Below are 21212 nucleotides of genomic sequence, written 5' to 3' on the forward strand. Positions count from 1 at the left end.
GAAAGGGGAATAATTATATGAATAGAGAAAAGGACTTTCTGTAGGTGCGGATCAACGAACACAGTGACGCTAGTTATAAAGAATGCGTTTACATTTCAGGCCAGTGGTTACAATCTCTGCTCTCCTGTTATCATTGTAAATACTTGTTTGAAATACAGTGCTGCTGTTGGCCCAATCAAAAGGTTGTTTTGCCTGGTTTTGAGCTTCCAAAGATTTGAGGAATAAGAAGTTCAAGGCGGTTCATCTGAGATCTCAGCTCGAACTTCATTTTACTGTAAAGTGGTTTCATTCATATTATTTTTCACAGTTCCTTACGATTCACTGCATTATACCACTTCTCTAGGATGCCCCTAGGGTTTCTATTTTTTCCATCTGCATAAAAGATTCCTAGCACCTCAGTTTTTAATCTTTCTTATTTTAAAATAAAGAGAACAGGATCTAGTAGCCTAGTGCCAGATCTGGTTGTTGATGTGCATAAATGGTGCACGCGTGCATGTACACACACACACACACACACACACACACACACTGTATTCCCATGTAATTTTTTTCCATTCCCACATTCTTACTGATCTGAAATTAGTGCTACACCATTTTTATTATTGTCTTTTTAGCATATATTTTTATATGTGTTTGGTCAAGTTCACTTTAAAAATCATTTTGGCTGTGTTTTGTTTTCAAAACAAAGTTTTAAAACATTTTGTTATGCTTCATTCTCTATTTTTTCCATTTTTATGTTCTTGCCAGAATTCTTCATCACAAAGCTATTTGCAATTTAGAAGAAAATTCTTTGCTATTTCAAGAGATTATAAGTGCTAAATTGGAAAGGACTAAGGAATCATGTATTTAGTTCAACTTCCTTATCAGTGTTATTTTTAGTCATGTATCTGCTATTTGTAATTTATGTATCTGGTTAAAGGCAAGTACAATTTTTTTTTTTTATATTGACTTAAGAGAGAAAGGGAGAGGGAGAGAGACAGAGATAGAAACATCAACGATGAAAGAGAATCATTGATTGGCTGCCTCCTTTATGCCCCATATTGGGGATTGAGCCCACAATCTAGGCATGTGCCCTGACAGGAAATTGAACCATAACCTGGTTCGAAGCTCAACCACTGAGCCACACTGGTTAGGCAGTACATAATTTTTAGATGAGCAAAAGTATTTGATAGCAATCTTCCCTCCTCTTTCCTCTGCTTCTTCACAAATTTACCTAATTGACTACGCCCCTAAAGAACATTTAGGCTTTACCAGCCTTGGCCAGTGGAGGTCATGAAAGTATTTATAATAGTCATTGAAACAATTGAATGTTGTCTTGGACATTAATTAGCCTTATGCAATAATGACCACAGACTACATTTTATGAAGAAACTTCTCAAGGAGGAATTACAACTTGACATAGTAGATCAATATCATTCTCCTTTCCCTCATCCCTAGATACAGATAAACACATAGGCACATAGCAAAATCAAGGTTTTCATATATGAAATCAACCTGTGATTCCCTTTCTTCACTGTCTCCCATGCCACTCTTGCTCCTCTAATTTTTATCATTAGAACAAAAGTTGGGGGCAGGACTCTTACACCCACACACACATATACAAACACACATATTCTTTTCATTGCCTAATTTATGGTTAAATAAGAAAAAAATCTTGGTTTAAAATATTTTTTTCCTCTATTTTCCAATTGCTCAAAGATTGTGTATTGAATGGAGATAATTTATAAAACAGAAGCAAACAAAGTCAATCATCAATAATTCCATCACACAGAGATACACATTCCTCTCTGGAATGGATGATGTTATATAATGTTATGTCCTCTTGCCATGTCAGCACATGTTTATCTTCAACATGAATTTTAGTGACTTTAAAAAAATTGTATTGATTTCGAAGAGGAAGGGAGAAGGAGAGAGTAATAGAAACATCAATGATGTAAGAGTATCATTGATCAACTGCCTCCTGCCTGCAACCCAGGCATGTGCCCTTGACCAGAATCGAACCTGGAACCCTTCAGTCTGCAGGCTGATGCTCTATCTTCTGAGCCAAACTGGGTAGGGCAATTTTAGTGACTTTTAAGTACCTTGTCATAGGGCTCCACCAAGGTTTACCTATCCATTGCTTTCCTGTTGGACATACAGATAGTTTCCATTTTTTCCATGTTATAAACATGATATGTTGTGAGAGAGTACTAGTCACCACTCCCTAAGGATTCCTTCATTGCTCTCTGGTAACAATCCTGGCCTTTTTCTTGAGGATAGTGACTTACCTTATAGATATATTGGGAATGGGGATCTGGGCCTGGGGAGTTCACATCTCTCTCCTGGGAACCAGACTGTTACCAGAGAACAGATGCTTGCTCTGAGATGCTAGGGGGCAGGGTGGAGTATGGGAGACCTGTGCCAAGGCCGTTTGTCTGGGGTTCAGCACTAAGAGGTGTATTGAGGCTGCATATCTAAGGTCCATTCTCTTAATTGTCCCATCATGTTGACTCTTGTATATGTGTCCACTTATGATTCTTCCCTTCATGTAACATTCAGAATTGGGATAGATTTTTTTGGAGTAAAAGTTAGGTATATTTTACTAGTAGGTGTTTGTGATGTAAATTTTCATATCCTTATCAGTGTTGACTCCTACCAGCAGAGATTAGGGTTTTGACTGTCTTTGAAAGCTTTCATATATACACATATAAACACATATCACGGGCTTATAGATATATTTACATTTAATATATAAAATTATTTATATTATACTAGAGGCCAGGTGCTCTACATTTGTGCACTGGGGGGAGGGTCCTTCACCCTTTTATTATATATGATATGAAGTGAGATTATAGATATACAGTATATCTACATTTAATGTATAAAAAGTATTAACTTTTATATTAAATATTAAATACAAGTTACATTTATATTAAATGTATATCCTATATAATAAAAGGCTAATATGCAAATCGTCTGAAAGGTGGAACGACTGGTCGCTGTGATGTGCACTGACCATCATGGGGCAGACACTCAACGCAGGAGCTGCGCCCTGGTGGTGTGCTCCCATAGGAGGAGTGCTGCCCAGCCAGAAGCTGGTGAGTGCAGTGGCTGTAGTGGGAGCACCCAAGGGCTCCCAGACTGTGAGAGGGCACAGATCAGGCTGAGGGACACCCTCCTGAGTGAATGAATTTCATGCACTGAGTCTCTAGTTATATATAAATTATATAAAAATATAACTTTTAAACTAGATTTTGCCAGAACAAATATTGGAAATGAAAGGGGAGAGTTATGACAATATAATTTGCTTCATTCTAAACTATCTGGACATCTCATATGAAGTAATTCTTGCCATTTCATGTATGTATGTATGTATATATTTATGTATGTATATACATATGTTTATACTTTGTGATTAGAAAAAGAGTACTTGGTATGTGAAATAAAAATAGGAGTTTTAAAATATATCATTTCATTTGTGTAAATAAAGGAGTGTGTTAATTAATCAAGAAGCTCAGGCCTGGCCAGTGTGGCTCAGTCGTTGAGCAGCAGTCCATGAACCAGGAGGTCATGGTTCAATTCCCAGTCAGAGCAAATGCCCAGGTTACAGGCTGGATCCCCAGTAGGGGCGTGCAGGAGGCAGCCAATCAATGTCTCAATATTTCTCTCTCATTGACATTTCTATCTCTCTATCCCTCTCCCTTCCTCTCTCTAAACTCAATCATTCATATATATATATATATATATATATATATATATATATATATATATATATATATACACACATATAATATACATATAATATATATATATGAAAGTCCGAATGATCTCCAAAAATATCACCTGGGCTCTTCCATCTCCCTCACCCCAGGTTTAAATGATGACTGGTAGTCATTGCCTTGAGAAGCCAGATTTGGTTTTCATGAGTCACAGATGGTACAACTCTAGAGAAGTTTGCATCATCATTTATTCTACATATGGTTTCCACATTTTGTTTTGTTTTGTTTTTAAACCAGGAATATGATATGACCATAGAATTTCAACCATGCTTTGAAAATATTCAATAGAATCTGAACTCACTTCGTCCTTAATACTGGGTGAAATTAGCTGTGATATGCTCATGATTGAAAGGTACATAGTCAGCAACTCCTGAAAACAAGCAGAGAATAACAGAGGTCATCATGGTACATATAACCACTCCACCTCCCAAAGGATCAGGTCATTGTTAGAGAGGTAAAATCATTTTAGAGCAAAATAGGTAGCTTGGTGAGTATGGAGGGAGCATTGAATTAAAATTTAGGGAGTCCTTATTTGCAGGCTCTAGGTGGCCATAGGGAGCATGTCTTTGTTCAAGCCCTTAAATTGTGTGAGCCTCATATAAAAAATTTCACAAATAATATTTATCCTGGATTACAAATAATGAATATTAGGTGACTAATATTGTACCAGACACATGATAAGTGTTCAATAAATGTTGGTTATTATAAAAATGATGTATTTAAGCCAGATTTGGAGCATTAAGGGCAGGAACTTATATTGACTTTTGATTTTGTTGAGAATTCTTGATTTTAGAATAGGAAAGCTAAGATGGCGACAATATTGATGATCAGTTTTCAAGAAGTCCATCATCAGAAAGAATGACAATCCAGATCCAAATCTTTTTGGATCTCTGAGGTCTTTCTGTTTACTATCCCTTCCTTCAAAGCAGAATAATAATTGGCACACATGAGAGTAAACCTGTTTAAGTTCTTAGGCAGTTCTTGACATGAAAATGACAGGGAACTAATAACAATAAATTAGCATTTTTTAAACACATGCTTTGCAAAAGACATTTCACTTTCTCATTTTAAACACATTATTGCTAATCCTCACAATAACCCAATAAGTGTTTATTACTATTTCCATTTTGTGACTGTGGGAACCAGCTCAGAGAAGATTCATTACTTGCCTATTAAATAAGAGAAAGAGCTTCTAATCAAGGCTTATATGATTCTAAAACCCTTATTAATATAATTTGCTGCAATCCCACAATTTCCTATTGGCCAGATTTTGTTAGTACATGATAGACTCTCAGAAAACATTTCTCCCATTGTCATCTTGGATATTGAAGCATCTTAACAGAGCCCAGTCTTGACTCTGCTATGACTTTAGTTGGCTTTACATCTCTCTACATGGTGACAATATCAGATTAACTAGGCAATGCCATCCTTAGACAAAACCATATACCACTGCCCTTACAGGATATTTTAGTTTTATGCTAACATTTTAAAGAATGTTAAAGTTTTGCTGAACTTGTGATTTATTCATCCTTCTATTCCTACACAAAATGCACATACAGATGTTCTTTGGAGATGTGAAAACAAATGCATACTGCAAAAGAAGGTGAAGAATGAATTTTGAGTGAAGCTGTGGTATACTAATAAAGCACACTCTTCCTGGGCTTGATTCTCTGCTCTGTAGAATGCTATACATGTGCCTTTTTACAAGTCCCTTTCATATCTCTAAGTCTTAGTTTCTTTCTCTGTAAAAAGAGATTCACTAATACCTACAAAATGGATGTATGAAAGAAGAAAATGTAACATCTCTACACAAATGGTGATTATTCTATCCTTCATATTGTTTACCACTGGCTATGAATTCACTGTTTTCAATCTTTTCTTTTTGTCTCTCTCACATTATTTGCCTTTTCCTTCTTCAGCACTTACTGGTTTAAAGTAGATTATTCCACTTTTCTTGTTCTCTGGATATTTTCTCAGAATGGAGTCAGGATTCTTGATTTTTTTAAAAAGCCTTTAAAAATACCCACTTATCGCTGAAACCGGTTTGGCTCAGTGGGTAGATCGTCTGCCTGCGGACTGAAGGGTCCTGGGTTCGATTCCAGTCAAGGGCATGTACATTGGTTGCAGGCACATCCCTGGTGGGGGTTGTGCAAGAGGCAGCTAGTCGATATTTCTCTCTCATCGACGTTTCTCTCTCTCTCCCTTCCTCGCTGTAAAAAATTAATAAAATATATTTTAAAAATAGCCACTTATTTTTATTCTATCTATCTATCTATCTATCTATCTATCTATCTATCTCTCATCTACCATCATTCTATCATTTATCAACCAGCTAACATGTATCTATATATTTACCTATTTTTCTATCCACCATCTATCTATCATTTGTCTATCACTTACCAATCATCTACCACTTAGTATTTACTGATCAAATGAATGAACTAATTAAATAAGAAAATTAAATAATGTTGCCTTCAAACTATGAAAGAAATGTCCCCATTTCTTTTATTCTCTAACCTTCATTCAAAGGTGTCTTGCCACTAAGGAACTGCCAATATGTCTTATGATTCACATTTTCAGCAATATTGTTGATAGAAGAGACAATAGGGCCCCACGATGTCATTGTGGTTTCGAATCTGTAAGAATAAAGTCATATATATGATTAGCACTTTACTTTAGGTCAAGCAGTAAAGGGGTAAGATGAAGGTACATTAAAAAAAAACCACTTTATTGATTTTTTTTTATAGAGAGGAAGGGAGGGAGAGAGAATAGAGTTAGAAACATTGATGAGAGAAAAGCATCAATCAGCTGCCTCGTGTACACCCCCTACTGGGGATGTGCCTGCAACCAAGGTACATGACCCTGACTGGAATCGAACCTGGGACCCTTCAGTCCGCAGGCTAATGCTCTATCCACTGAGCCAAATCAACTAGGGCAGGACAAAGGTATTTAAGTGCAATAAAGATCAGATAAAATCATGCTTAAAAGAGAAAATGTAAATGACTAATAAATATGAAATCACTTGGACTTAAATGAAAGGATTTAAAAGATAACCATTAATAAGCAAATTAAATATGTAAATGTGCAACAATGGGCAAATACTAGTAATTAGGTAAGTGATGGAATGAATATCCAACATTATGTAACTTGCAGTTATGAAAGCTGTATTTTTCAACAATTTCCAGTGACATGGGAAAATGCTTATATAATAATGGTAAGTGAAAATGAGGGATACAAATTTTATATAAAATACTTACCCATCCCACATATATAGTGAATAACAACTATTTGTAATATACATAGAAGAGAACACCTACAAAATTATAAAAAACAGCAACAGTGATTGATTATATTGTGGATGGACTATAGAGTTTTTTTTTCCTTTATGCTTTTTCTTCTTCAACATTTCTACAATGTGTATTTTTATTACATTCATAGTCAGCAAAAGAAAGATCAGTGGTCTGAAGGCCTATGCTCCATCCATTGATTCTAACTGGCTAGGACTGTGCAGTTTTTTAACTTGGATCATCACCTCTATCCAATTTCTTTTGCCTATACTGACCTCTTTTTCTAGAACTTCCTTTGTACCTCCAAAAGCTTCCTGATGTTTCTCTTTCCAACACCCACAATTAAAAATATCTAGAGGAATTATGTTTCTCTCTCTCTTCCTGATACTCCTGTCAATAGTGCTGAAGCTTTCTCTTGACCTCCACATCCTTTACTCAGAGCCCTGTGACTCTTCATTGCTATGAGTCCATTTATAATAGAGGCAGTCTTCATCACTTTACAGCTTCACTACTGTAGTCTCTCATGCCCCAGCATTTAACATTTTACAACATGGCTTTTCAAATTCAAAATCTTGCACTTCTTTTCTGCAATATGAAGTCCAACCTTCTTACAATGGTATTTCAAGCATTTTACAAAACCACCCAATTTGTCCTTTCAGATTCAATTAAATCTCAAATTCTCTGCTCTAATCAAGCTGGCTTACTCATTGACTTTGAATTCCTTTCCCATTTCAGTCTTGAATTCTTTGTTCTAATTATTCACTCTCTCTAAATACTACTCTCTCATATTTTCCTGGATGGTACTTATTTTTTTTTAAAATAAATCTTTATTGTTCAGATTATTACAGGCATTCCTCTCCCCCCCCCCCCCATAGCTCCCCTCCACCTGATTCCCTACCCCACACCATGCCCTTACCCCCGTCACTGTTTTCATCCATAGGTGTAAGATTTTTGTCCAATATCTTCTTGAACACCTCACACCCACTTCCCCCTGAGAATTGTCAGTCCACTCCCTTTCTATGTCCCTGATTCTATTATATTCATCAGTCCATTCTGTTCATCAGATTTTTTATTAATTTGAATTTTAGATTCACTTGTTGGTAGTATGTATTTGTTGTCATTTTGTTGTTCATAATTTTTATCTTTACCTTTTTCTTCTTCCTCCTCTTCTTTTTAAAAAAAGTATATTTTATTGATTTTTTTACAGAGAGGAAGAGGGACGGATAGAGAGTTAGAAACACTGAGCAGCTGCCTCCTGCACACCCCCCTCTGAGGATGTGCCCACAACCAAGGTACATATCCTTGACCAGAATCAAACATGAAACCTCTCAGTCTGCAGGCCAATGCTCCATCTACTGAACCAAACTGGTTTCTGCTTCTTCCTCTTCTTAAAGAATACCTTTCAGCATTTCATATAAACCTGGTTTGGTGGTGATGAACTCCTTTAGCTTTTTCTTGTCTGCGAAGCTCTTTATCTGACCTTCAATTCTGAATGATAGCTTTGCTCGGTAGAGTAATCTTGGTTGTAGGTTCTTGCTGTTCATCACTTTGAATATTTCTTGCCACTCCCTTCTGGCCTGCATAGTTTCTGTTGAGAAATCAGCTGACAGCCATATGGATGCTCCATTGTAGGTAATTAACTGTTTTTCTCTTGCTGCTTTCAAGATTCTCTCTTTGTCTTTTGCCCTTGGCATTTTAATTATGATGTGTCTTGGTGTGGTTCTCTTTTGATTCCTTTTGTTTGGGGTTCTGTGTGCTTCCTGGACTTGTAAGTCTATTTCTTTCACCAGGTAGGGAAAGTTTTCTGTCATTGTCTCTTCTAATAGATTTTCAATATTTTGTTTACTCTCTTCTTCTGGCACCCCAATAATTTGGATGTTGGTACACTTGAAGTTGTCCCAGAGCTCCTTATACTATCTTCATATTTTTGGATTCTTTTATTTTTTTTGGTTGTGTGTTTTTTGTTTCTTCATATTTCAGATCTTTGGTTTGATTTTTGGGATCATTTAATCTACAGTTGAATTTCTATATATTATTTATTTCAGACAGTGTATGTTTAATTTATGACTGGTCTTTTTCCATTGTTTTGGCATTCTCATTAAGGTCCTTAAAGGTCTCACTAAGCTCCTTGTAGGTCTCATCAAGTTTCTTGGTGGTTTTTAGAAGATTCTTCAGTAACCTTATAAATGTGGTTTTGAATTCTATGCCCAATAGTTTGCTTTCCTCCATTTCTTTCATTTGTGACATGTTTCTTTATCTCCGCATTTTGGCTGCTTCCCTGTGTTAATGGAGTGGCTTTGTGTAGTAGGTGACCTATAGGGGCCAGTGACTCAGCCTCCCCAATCACTTGAGGTGGACACTGTTAGTGGGCTCAGTGCAAAGTCTTGGTGTAGTTAAGCCTTGATTGCTGTTGGTACACTGTGAGGATTCGCTGTGTCTATAATGGAAGAACTGCTACACTGGAGACACATTTATGGGGCAGGACTTGCTTCAGTGGGGCTTTGGTGCTCACTGAGTCTGCCTCTTGAATGTGTCACTTATGGATGTGAGGAGTTGAAATCTGGTGCCGTCTCACACTGACCACTAAATACACTGGCTTTTGGATCTCCAATGGGGTGCAAGTCAGCTACTGCCTGAGGTCACCCAGAAGGAGCTACAGTGAGAACTACAGTTTTCTCCTCTTTCTTGGGGTTTGGAGGTTTTGGAGTTTTCTGACCTGAGTTTCAGTTTATTATGTTAAGCTGCTATAAGGGAGGCCATTCATATACAAAAGCCGCTGCTTGAAGCTTGGGTGGGTTTGTAGATTGTGCAGGGCAGGGTCTCAGGAAGTCACTATTCTAGGGTGTGGCAAACAGCAATGGCTGCCAGTCAGCTGTCTCTGCATCTTCAAGTTTCCCTGTCCCCGCATCCTGTGCCCCAGTGCAGTAAGCAATGATTCTTGCGTGCAGCCCTCCAAGCAAGTCACCTCACTTTCTGACCTGATGGCAGACAGTCCAGCTTCTCCCTGTAGAAGTTTGGGTCCTCAGCATCTCCCCAGAAACTGGATTTCAGAGTAATTGGGTGTTTGTCTCCCTTCAGGTTGAAAAAAGCAACGCCCGCCATCAGCCTGGTTTGTGCACCTTCGTACCTCAGCTTTTCAGCGCTTGTGCACGTCTCAATGCTCTTTTCTCTTTCCTTCTAGTTGTAGAACTTCCACTCAGCCAGCTTTCCCATGGTTCTGGGTGATAGATGTTTTGTCTTTTAGTTGTAGTTTGAAATTGTTGTGTGAGGCAGCAGTTTAGGTGTTTACCTATGCCACCATCTTGGTTTCTCCATTACTTAGTCTTTGAATGTGATCCAAAGCCATGAGCTTCTTGACTGTTCTAATCCACAGTGGACTCTCTCTTCTTTGGCTTCCTTTTTAAAAAATTCTATTATATATTGATTTGGATGATTTAATTTTTTCATGAGAGATTGCAGGCTCTCAAGGGGCCATTTACATAAAAATCTGTTATATTATGAGAGGGAAAAAGAGTAAGTAAAATGAAGGAAATAGAGAGAAAAAATGGTAAGTCAGGTTAGGCTCAGAAAGAATGGCAAATGCCACTTGTAGTGCTCACTTGAATGTGGAATTTTTGCGTTGTGCTTCTTCTAGGACCACAAGTAGCACAGACCCACTTTTCACACTAACATCTATGGTGAAATTGAAGAGCAGCTCCACTCCCCTCAGCTGGTTATTGATGGTGTATTTGACAGTGATGTTGGGTGCCATGGTGGGGACAGGACTAGGATGGTTGGGTAGAGTTGGATGTACCTCAGGATCTGTGAAGAGCAAAGAGGCCAAAATTGTTAACCAAAATAGGGTTTGTATTAAAGGGGCAAAATCTCTGTTGTTAGAAACATGTCCCAGTAAACATTTCATGAAATGGCAATGAGTTTGTAGAATGTTCACAATGAAGCTCTCATTTTCATTCTAGAGAACTGATTATAGTTGAAGTGACAGATAGTTGCACAATGGACATTTATTTTGTTAAAAGAATTTGTAACTTGAAGAGAGGATTGTGAGCCCTAAGTCATGTGTTTTACATGGCAATCATTGTTAAGTTGTATGTTTGTTGTGTTGTTAACCCTAAGAATGGAAGCAAAGGTAGTACATTTCAGACTATTTAACAAAGTACCTGGATAGCTATTGTGGAATCTTGGGAGGGAACTCCACTGTCATCTGGTTAAAGCTGGGAAATCACTAGGAAGAAGCCTAAGGTTAGGAGAATGTGGCTATATCTGGTATGACTGGGATTAGGTTATTTGATTATAGATTCTGCTCTGAGATAAACAAGGGTTTTATTAATCTCTGCTTATCTTAGGAAGCCCACACAACATAACATAAATAATAATTTGTTTTAGTATTTGAGTAGAAAGAAGAGTTGGAGGAATCTAAATCCAAAGACTAGTTATGTCTGGAGTGATATATTTTTATGCAGGATTCCCAGTTTCTAAATGCATATTTCTGCATTATATTTGTAACTGGGCAAAATAAGGATATTTTAAATAAAAAGGTTGTGTGCCAGGGTTCTACCCTATCCAGTTGATGTGCTAGGAGCTTCAAGGCTTGCCTGAAATGTCAACTCTGTTCTTTTCCTAAGCCTCCCAGATGAAGTCAGTGATTGGTTACACTTTGTTTGCTTCTGCGCTATATATGTCTTCTATTTCTATTTAATAATTACTTCATTCCTATAAATATTGTAGTTTTTGTCTACATATTTGTCAGCTGGATTTGTACAGAGAAGATATAATAAGATAGCGCATATTTGGTATATTTGTCAAATGAATGAATTGATGTTATTTGATTGTTAGGACCATGAATTCTCCCTCTCTATTTCACAAAATGCTTTACTCACAGTAGGCTATCACTAAATGTGTGCTGAATGAAGTGGACATTATGACTGAATTCTGAGTGCAGAATGGTATATGGCTGTGTGTTATCACACAACTCTTGAGGATTGGAAGCCAGATGTGGTTCTGCCTACATAGATATAAAAAAGCCTATATGCCACTTAAAATTGAACCCACATAACATTCCTGATAAAGTTGTCAGTTTATGACACGAGGAAAGACAGATGTTAAGAGTTCTTACCAGGGCTGCAAGACATGTGGGGAACATCTAGGTATGTTTTCCCTTTCAGGGAAGGGAGGATTTGGGCAATGGACATGGGGTTGTGAAATTTTCCCAGTTTAATATCATTAAGTACTGTATCCATAGTCTTCTGGCAGTTCCATTCCTTGTTAGGTTGCTTAGGTGTCACAGAGAGAGCCTGGAAAACACACACACACACACACACACACACACACACACACACACACACACACAGAGATTAGACTTGTTTTATAAGGGATACACTTGATTGATAATCTCTTTAATTACCCAGAGTCCAAACTGAAGCTGCATAGGAACATGTCTTGTTCACTGCTGCATCCCCACCATTTAGCTCAGTGTCTGACACATATTAGCCACACACTTAGATTCTGGGAACACTATTAAGAGTGCTGTATTTACCAACAGTTCTTGAACAGAGAATGAGGACGAGAGCTGGGCAAAGCAAGCTCCAGGGAAGCTTCAGTCTTGGACACCCAAACATAGTAGACCTCTTTTGATTTGTGTTGTCCTGTACACCCTTTGGTGTACTCCCCCCACAGTTTGATCATGTTGGGACTGTCACCCAGAGGCTCTACCACCTTTGCCAGTGGTGGACTCATGTACTGTGCTGGGATAATTATGGAATTTCATCCTCTTGGTGACATTGATTGGTGGACACATGTACTAATCAAAGTTCTTCCCTGATAAACAGACGTTGAGAGAACCATTTTGTTTCTCTACTGATATTATTTAGCTGGTATCAACTAAGTAAGTATTGACTTGTTAGTTACCATCTTCTTTGGCCACTTGGAAGAAGCCAAGGAGCAGGAAAGAATGGCAAAAACTGGGGTTGAGACATGAAAAAAAGAGTGGTCCCTGATATCATGATTGGAGCCCTTTATTTTGATGAATTCTGAAATCACCTAATCCATCCTTGGATGCCGGGATTCTTGCCCCAGCCTTACAAAGGGTTCAGCATTCTGGAGAAAAGGGCTGATGTGTAGATTAAGAAGGAGTCCAAAGACAAGAGATAATTTTGAAAGGTATTGGGGGATCAGGGGATCTTCAGCTAAAGGAACTGAAAACTACTTCCTCAACTCAGGACCCTGCTTTTATTAACACAATTTGTCCTAAGGCAAGGTGGAGACATATACTTCAAAGGGTAGGGTATTAAAGGGTATTGTCATGTTGGGGAATAGCCTACAGCTGTTCAGGTATTTGGCAAATAGGAGGCAATAAAATGCCATAAACTGTCTGGCAGCAAGCAATAATCTATTCAGATTTTGGGGAAGTGCCATTTAGCCATTCCAATAGGTAAACTACATATGTGGCTCATCCTTGTTGAGCCCACCAAGCTTCACCAACCTTTTGATGAAACTCTTGGAATTATTACATACTGGAATTGGTTCCTGGCACTTGGACATCCCAGTTCATGTGAAATAGTAAGTTACTACTTCCCTCCCTTTAGGATTGTGTTGGCCATGGTCACCAGAGCCTGTTAATGGGCTGAAATTGCTGATAATCAGTTTACCTGAAACTTGAGATGGAAAATGGCTCTGGAAGGCATTAGTACTATGAGCAATTAAAAGGTTTGGAAAGGCACAACCATCACTGTTAACCTTATCAACCATGAGCCATGATTCTTTATAAGGCATTTTGGTTTAGGCATCCCGTGGGTACTCCTCACCAACCTTATCTTGTTCACTTTTCATATTCAACTCCCAAATCCCACTAAGTGAGATGGAGCCCCTTGGAATAAACTACCAAAACCAACACTCTAGAGAGGAGTAACACTGTAAGAATTCATCAATAACTTTGCATGAGGAAGGTCAGATCCTTTTCAAGTTAAGTTTCTGTTAGAGGAGCCTTGAAAGCATAAGCATATTGATAGAAGAAAGAAGAAAAATTCTGGAACAGAGGAAATGTCTCATGAGTGTCTTTGGGAAGCAATGTGGGTGGCTCAGGCCATTGAAGGGTACTGGAAGCAGGTGAGTGAGGGCTGAATCAGAAGCTCAACATCACCACTCTTCCGCTGGGAGAAACCACCAACAATTATTGCACATCACATTGTGCCTGTGATTTTTTTTTTTTTATATCTTTGCAACCTTGTCATTATGAGGAAAAATAAAATTCAGATAAATTCAATATTTGCTAAAGTGGTGGCAGATTTAAACCCCAGTTATTATAGCTCCCAAGGCCTTTTTAATTTATTTAATTTATTTTATTTTTTATACTATTGTAGAACATTTATATTTTGATTCAACTCCAAAATTGAGCTGTGAGGCAGGAGGAGGCTTTTTATCATAACTGACAAGAAATGCACATAACCTGTTATCTGTATATGGATCCAGTCTTGCCTTTTCATAGAAATAGCTTTAATAATTCTCAGGAACAGTTTATCAGATTGTACCCTGCAGGTGATAAAATCCCAAATAGAATTCACAAACCAAATTAGCCATAACAAAACACTTCTCTGTCTTACATTAGGTGAGGCAAGTTTATTTTAAGTGAGTCATAACTAAAACACATTTTCTATCCCTTTGTACTGCTTTTGTTTTTCCACAAAGCTTTCTAAACCTGAGCCCTGGGTTTGGTCTCATGTTTCTCTACACACAGCCATGGTAACAAATAACATTTTGTTCCACAGCAAATTCCATTGACATAGAGACTGGGTATTTGAAACTTTGAAGCACAAACTTTTCAGTTTGGAATAGAGGATTTGGCCATAGATGATCCTTTAGTTTCTGATTCTAGTTGCTTATCTCTCCCCATTATCATTGGTTTGCTTTCCATGGGAGGTTGATGCCTTAATCAACCCTAATCAAGCAGTATGTGATGTAATCCAAGTTTAGGAATCTATACAAGGGAAGTATAGTATGGACTTGGTTACCTGACACATATGGCTCCACCATTGATTAGAGCTCTTTGTGAGATGAAAATCAGTTCAAGATTGAAATAAAGCTTGACAAAAATTTGGTGTGAGCCTTGAAAGCATTAGCATATTAATTAGATTATTTTAATTAATTATTTTTATTACAAGCCCGTCCTTCCCCCCCTCTCCTATTGAGAAAAAGGGCTGAAAAAAGAACAGTTGATAGGCAAGGTGGAATTAGAAAGTTCAATATTTTTTTGAGAACTTATTTTAATATCCTTATTTTTATACATAAAATTTTCCTTAGTCTATAGTTATTATGAACAAAATTAATAATAAATAATTTTCTTGGATTTATTTGTTTTGTTTTTATTTACCCAAGGAAAGAAAAAAGAGTTCATGTAGATTTTTCACACTTTACCCTGGAAGAGGGTAAGAGAGGGAGGAATTAACACTTACCAGCATTTTACCAGTAGAGAAACTGAGACACAGGCACCACAAGGAATCTAACTTAGGTCACACTAGTTGGTTTTTCCCAGAGACTTTAGAAGAAGGCTTGTCTCTTGATCCTACAATCCAGTCTTGTTGGCATGGGCCCAATGAAGAGCATAATTAATATGTTTACCTGCATGGCAAGGCCGGTACTGTAGATGTCCCCAATGATTCCATTGTCTTTGATCCTCATGCTGATTTTCTCCATAGTATCCTTTAGTACCTGACCAAATAGGGTTTTGTAACCTTCCTCTGATCCTACAGGGATCTTGTTGTACATACAGGTCAGAGCCAAGGTCACCATTGCTCCAGTGTCTGTGAATCATAGGGAGATAAGACAATGACCACCACAACAATATGAACAACTAACATTTATCTGCATATGGATAACTTACTGCATACTAGGTACATTATCTCCTTTACTCTTCAGAAATAGGATCTATCCTATAGGATCTATACCTATATCCATTTAAGAAATGAGAAATGAAATCCCAGAAAGGTTAAATAATTGCCCAAGCCTACACAGCTAGAAGGTATAGACTGGCAGTCTATTCACTCCCACTACTCTAATCCCAATATTTATCTTTCAGAAATGCCACTGGTTCACAAAGGCCTAGCCATCACCATGTCTCCTTATAGCAGTGATTCTCAACCTTCCTAATGCCGCAACCCTTTAATACAGTTCCTCATGTTGTGATGACTCCCAACATGAATCGTAATGTAAATATTGTATATGTGACCCCCAACATGTTATGAATTGTAATGTAAATATCTGTGTTTTCTGATGGTCTGAGGTTCTACAGCAGCGGTTCTCGACCTGTGGGTCATGACCCACAAGTTGAGAACTGCTAACTGGGTCACCTAAGACCACTGGAAAACACAGATATTTACATTACAATTCATAACAGTAGCAAAATTACAGTTATGAAGTAGCATCAAAAATAATTTTATGGTTGGGGTCACCACAACATGAGGAACTGTATTAAAGGGTCGTGGCATTAGGAAGGTTGAGAACCACTGCCTTAAAGCCTTCTCTGGTCATCTCAGCACAAGTGCAATCTCTTTTCTGAAATAACATTCATTGTTTATACTTGTTTTGTAATCTTAGCACTCTCTGCTGTTTTGTTGTTGCTGTGCTCCGAGAACTCCTGGATAGTAGGAACCTAGCACCCCTCATAGGCCCAGGACAGGGGATTTCCCATTATTCCCACAGGAAAACATGAATGGACTGAATTAGACCAGAATGAATAAAAGACTTGCCAGATGTCCTCTTTTCTTTTATCGATCTTCCCTCCCTACCCTAAATTCTACCATAAAGTTGCATGACCTCATTAAACATGACAGAATTGTTGAAACTAATGTTGTAAAAAATGTCCAGATGCTCCAGATGGTAATCAGAGGCCACTCTGTTCTTTACCCATAGTGAGGAGACTAGAGTAAATATCTACCTCCTCATTGGCCTGAATGATCCTAAAACAGGAGAGATTGCTGATGAGGCATGTATAAGGAGATAAAAACCCGAGTTAACGCCTTTGCTTAGAGAGTGGCAGGGGAGAAAAATGATAACGAATGAGGGGTATTATACAGAGAAGGGATCATTAGATGCAGAAGGGTGGGACCAAGAAGGAAATAGTGTGATAGAGGAAAGGCTTTCATTCACGAGCAGCCATTTTCGCAGAATGAAGGGACAAGATGGTTCCACTGTGTCCTTGAAGGGGAGCACAGTGGGCTTAGGGTTCAGAAAGTAGCCATTTAATGGACAGAGCATATTTGGATTTCTAAGGAGAAGCATTGAGAAGAATAGAATGTGGAAGCATCACTAGTGATAAAAGAGAAGGTTCAGGGTAGAGCTGAGTCTAGATGCAGATTTAACAATATGCCTGGAAACAAACCTGACCTGGGTGACATGTTTATTGCTCCCAATGGAGATTCTGTAACTGTCAGACATTTCAAGTATTGTCTAGGTTTCTCCATCTACCTTTCATTTATCCCTTAATTCACATGCCCAACAAATATTTGTTAAATACTCCCCTTTACAGACATTTTCATGATCCCCAGCTCCACCCCCTCCTATTTTCCCTTCAGCCCCACCATTCGGTGCCCTCAATGTTCCCAGTTCAGGGCAGTTTGAAAGTGGCGACCAACTCACCTATATTGAAGGGAGAGGAATTGGCCAGCAGGGTCTTAGCAAAACGAGCTGCTATGGGTAAGGTTGTCTCAGGGTTCTTCTGGCACAGTGCCAAGATCGCCAGACTGGGCCCATAGAAGCTTGAAGCCTCAGCGTTGGGGCCTTGAGAAAAGATTGAGGGTCTACATAAGTCTAACATTCACCACAATGAGGATATTTGTGAGATAAGAAATGCCAAACCTTTTTAATAGACATTCCTAGAAAACCTGTCAAAAAAGAAAGATACTACAATATATTGGCTAAAAATCCCATCTATATCTCTCTGGCATGAGAATGGACTAAAAGGGTTGGTGCTGTATCCAGCCAGGTGATGGCATAGTAGGGCTGTGATCCTGGGCCACTGGTCTTTTCTGGTTCATTTTGAATTGGAAGTGAGTAACTCATCTATGGAATTAGCAGAGGGAACCTGAGTGGAGATATCTTATCTCTTTCCTAACTTTCCACTCTTCCACCCTTTTCTTTCTAGGTATAAAATTCTCAGGAAGGACCATTTGCCTCACTCTACTCTCCCTTTCAACGAGGTCTTACTTGAAGGTGCCCAGGTCTCCATTTGTTTCTGTAGAGTGGACACTTTATTCCCAGGGTCTCGGCAGGAGGAGGTGAGGGCCATGATGGTGAGTGCTAGCTGGCCAATGGTCATATCTGCACAGCAGAGAACAAAATAGTTAAAGGTATTTTCAGGCAAGAGAAAGCACCAGAGCTAAACTCTCTGCTTCTTTCCAGATCATTTAAAATTTTTTAAATAGTGTGATTTTAAAAAATCTGTCTTAATTCTTAAGGAAAGAAGTATGGAAAAAATACTCAAGAAACATTTAATCCAGTGGCCTCTATGTGACTTGAGAACTCTACCAAGAATCCACAGTGTTTGTTTAGAAAAGCAGCAAGAACTCCCATACAAATTCACATATGAAAATTTATAATTGCAAAATAATTTTTTTTAAAAAAATATATTTTTTATTTCAGAGAGGAAGGGAAAGGGAGAGATATATAGAAATATCAATGATGAGAGAGACCCACTGAACAGCTGCCTTCTATATGCCCCACATGGGATTGAGCCCACAAAATGGGCATGTACTCTGACTGGGAATCGAATTGTGACTTCCTGGTTCGTAGGTCAATGCCCAACCACTGAGCAACACTGGCCAGGTGCAAAATAATGTTAACTTTATTTTTTAACTTGAGATTCAAGGCAACTCCTGTGAGGGAGCAGAACAGAGATTTGATTATTATTATCTTTGTTGTGATTACTATTAGTATTATTGTTATTAGAATCATCTGCATTTTGCAAATGAGGAAAATGAGCTTAAGCAGGACAGAGAGACTGTTCAAGGTCAGAGTTAATAAGTGGCAGAGCCAGATCTAGAAGCCCACTGTTTTTCCATCTAGTCTAGAGCTCCTTCTGCATTAGTGCGCTCCTCTATGAATGTCCTGACTTCATACACAGATCTTTCCATGTGTTTTCCAGATATGTTAGGAAAGGTGTTTGGGAGATTTAGATATATTCAAAGGCCACATTGAGGTTGGGGTTGGGAGTTGGGATCTGGGGTGGTGAACAGTGTGCAGGATTCAGGGAGCATGTGGACGAAGAGGTTTGGACTTCTCACCAGCTGTGTCAATGTCCATGAGTTGGCGAGTCAGGAGCTTCTGGGCCTCCAGATTGTGGGGTCCAACCAAGTTCATGGCAATCAGGACGCTGGGGTTGGGGTAGATTGAGTTGAACACAGAGTTCTCCATAAGCATTTGCATATTGTTAACCAAAGGCTGTTGTGCTGGGGGAACAGCTGTGAAGAGACAAACCATTTAAAAAACCCCTCCACCCTCATTCCCTCTTCCCAGAAACATGTTCCCTGGGTCTGTTAGGAGAAGACAGAATTAGCATTTCAATCATCAGTGATGCTTCTCAGGGCTAATTACTACAGCAAAATGAAGAAAGCATTGAGATTTTTCTTCTGAGGCCAATTAGTACCTGTATCTTGTCAAATGCTTTTTATCTTTTAAGAAAGTGACTTCTCATTTAACAACTTCAAGCAATATGGCTCATGGACACATTATTTCTGGCACATTTCCCCCAACTCACTGTTTTTCTTGCATTCCTGTTTTTTAAAATCTCATTTTGTAATGACAAATTAAAGATTTGCGATATGACTCAGTGAGTACCCAAAAGGGATCTAGTTGAGGTACCTGGTAAGAACAGTTACTCACTGGGTGTGCCATCATTCCTGAAACAGCATTTCAATCTCTCTTTCTATGAAATGCATAGATTTGTCTCTTAAAGAACTTTCACTGTTAAGTCAGGAAAGATGAACTGCACATGCCCACCATGGCTCACCCATTTTGGAGCTCTTATAGTGATTGCTTTTTTAACCACTTTCTTATCACAAATTGGTAACTGAGGTTTCGGCCTGTCCATTGGGTATCTGCTTCCCTGACATCCTCAGGAAATACACTATACTTACAGCATGAGCTTTGGGTTTGGATGCTGGTCCCAGCCAAAGCACAAAGAAGGTTCAGGAGATAAAGGGTAAACCAGGCCATCCTCTCTCTCCTGTCCTGTCCACGTCTTCAGTGAAAAAAAAATCCCAGTGTTATTAAGTGGAGTATTTCTCGACTTTCTCTTATATAGGTTTCTTTTTATGGAAAGTCTGCCCTCCACCCCCATCCCAGTCACTCCTAAAGACCTCTCTCCCCCTGATAGAACTAATTTCCATTTGCTTATCTATGTTTACCTACTATAGACCTTCCAAGGTGTCTGAAGGTGACTTCTAGGTAGCACAGTCATATGAGAAACTTGGGCTGCGTGTGCACTGAAGGCAATGACAAAGTGCCCTTTAGCCAAATCCTGGGTCTTTACACTGGGAGTATGGCTAAAGACTGAGCTAAATGAGGTCTCCTCCCAGGGTTACACCTCTGTCTACCTGTGTGGTTCCTAAGGTAACACTTCATTTCATGGTTTGAGGTATGTGCTTTACCATATGCCCTTTGAGGCTCTCAGGAGAGGATCTGCCAGGTGAAGTCTGGTTTTATGTAATCAATGAAGTTGACATGACCTGGACTTTTGTCTAGGCTCTTTGAAGTTGTTTGACTTTAGGCAGGCAATGGACCTGCTTCCCAGAAATTTCATTTGACTTTCCTTTCCTTATCTGGGTATGAAAGTATTTTTCAGATGCTATCTTTCTAAGTAAGTAATTAGAAAATGTTGAGATCTATGCACTGTATTCAATGTTAAGTATATACAGGTGTGGGCAAAAGTAAATAAAGAACTTTGTGCCAAAGTGTGCTTGAGTATAGCAAATAGACTACAAATATTCTCACGGCAGCTCCCTCACTTCTGCCACGTCTCTACTCAGAGGTCAGCTTTTAGAGAGGTTTTCCCGAAACCACTGTATATAAGACATGCTCACCCACCGACCCCCACTGTGCGTCTTACCTGTATCACTTCTCACCTTCTGTCACACTATATGTGCAATTTATTTAATGTCTGTCACCTTCCAACTAGAATGTC

At 38.6% G+C, this 21212-nt stretch overlaps 1 protein-coding gene across 1 annotated transcript; it reads right to left on the bottom strand.

Moving 5' to 3' along the window:
• Nucleotides 1–3994: 3994 nt before the first annotated feature.
• On the bottom strand, nt 3995–20319 carry CBLIF (cobalamin binding intrinsic factor). Its single transcript, XM_036428588.2, has 9 exons — nt 20167–20319; nt 19315–19491; nt 18239–18352; nt 17672–17812; nt 15656–15837; nt 12159–12336; nt 10645–10846; nt 6276–6394; nt 3995–4128 (listed from the first exon to the last, which is right to left on the bottom strand). Exons 1-9 carry the CDS (start codon nt 20243–20245, stop codon nt 4067–4069), a joined length of 1254 nt encoding a protein of 417 aa, XP_036284481.1. The 5' UTR covers nt 20246–20319; the 3' UTR covers nt 3995–4066.
• Nucleotides 20320–21212: the final 893 nt, after the last annotated feature.

Source organism: Pipistrellus kuhlii, unplaced genomic scaffold (genome assembly GCF_014108245.1).
Source record: "Pipistrellus kuhlii isolate mPipKuh1 unplaced genomic scaffold, mPipKuh1.p scaffold_m20_p_9, whole genome shotgun sequence".
NCBI classification, from domain to species: domain Eukaryota; kingdom Metazoa; phylum Chordata; class Mammalia; order Chiroptera; family Vespertilionidae; genus Pipistrellus; species Pipistrellus kuhlii.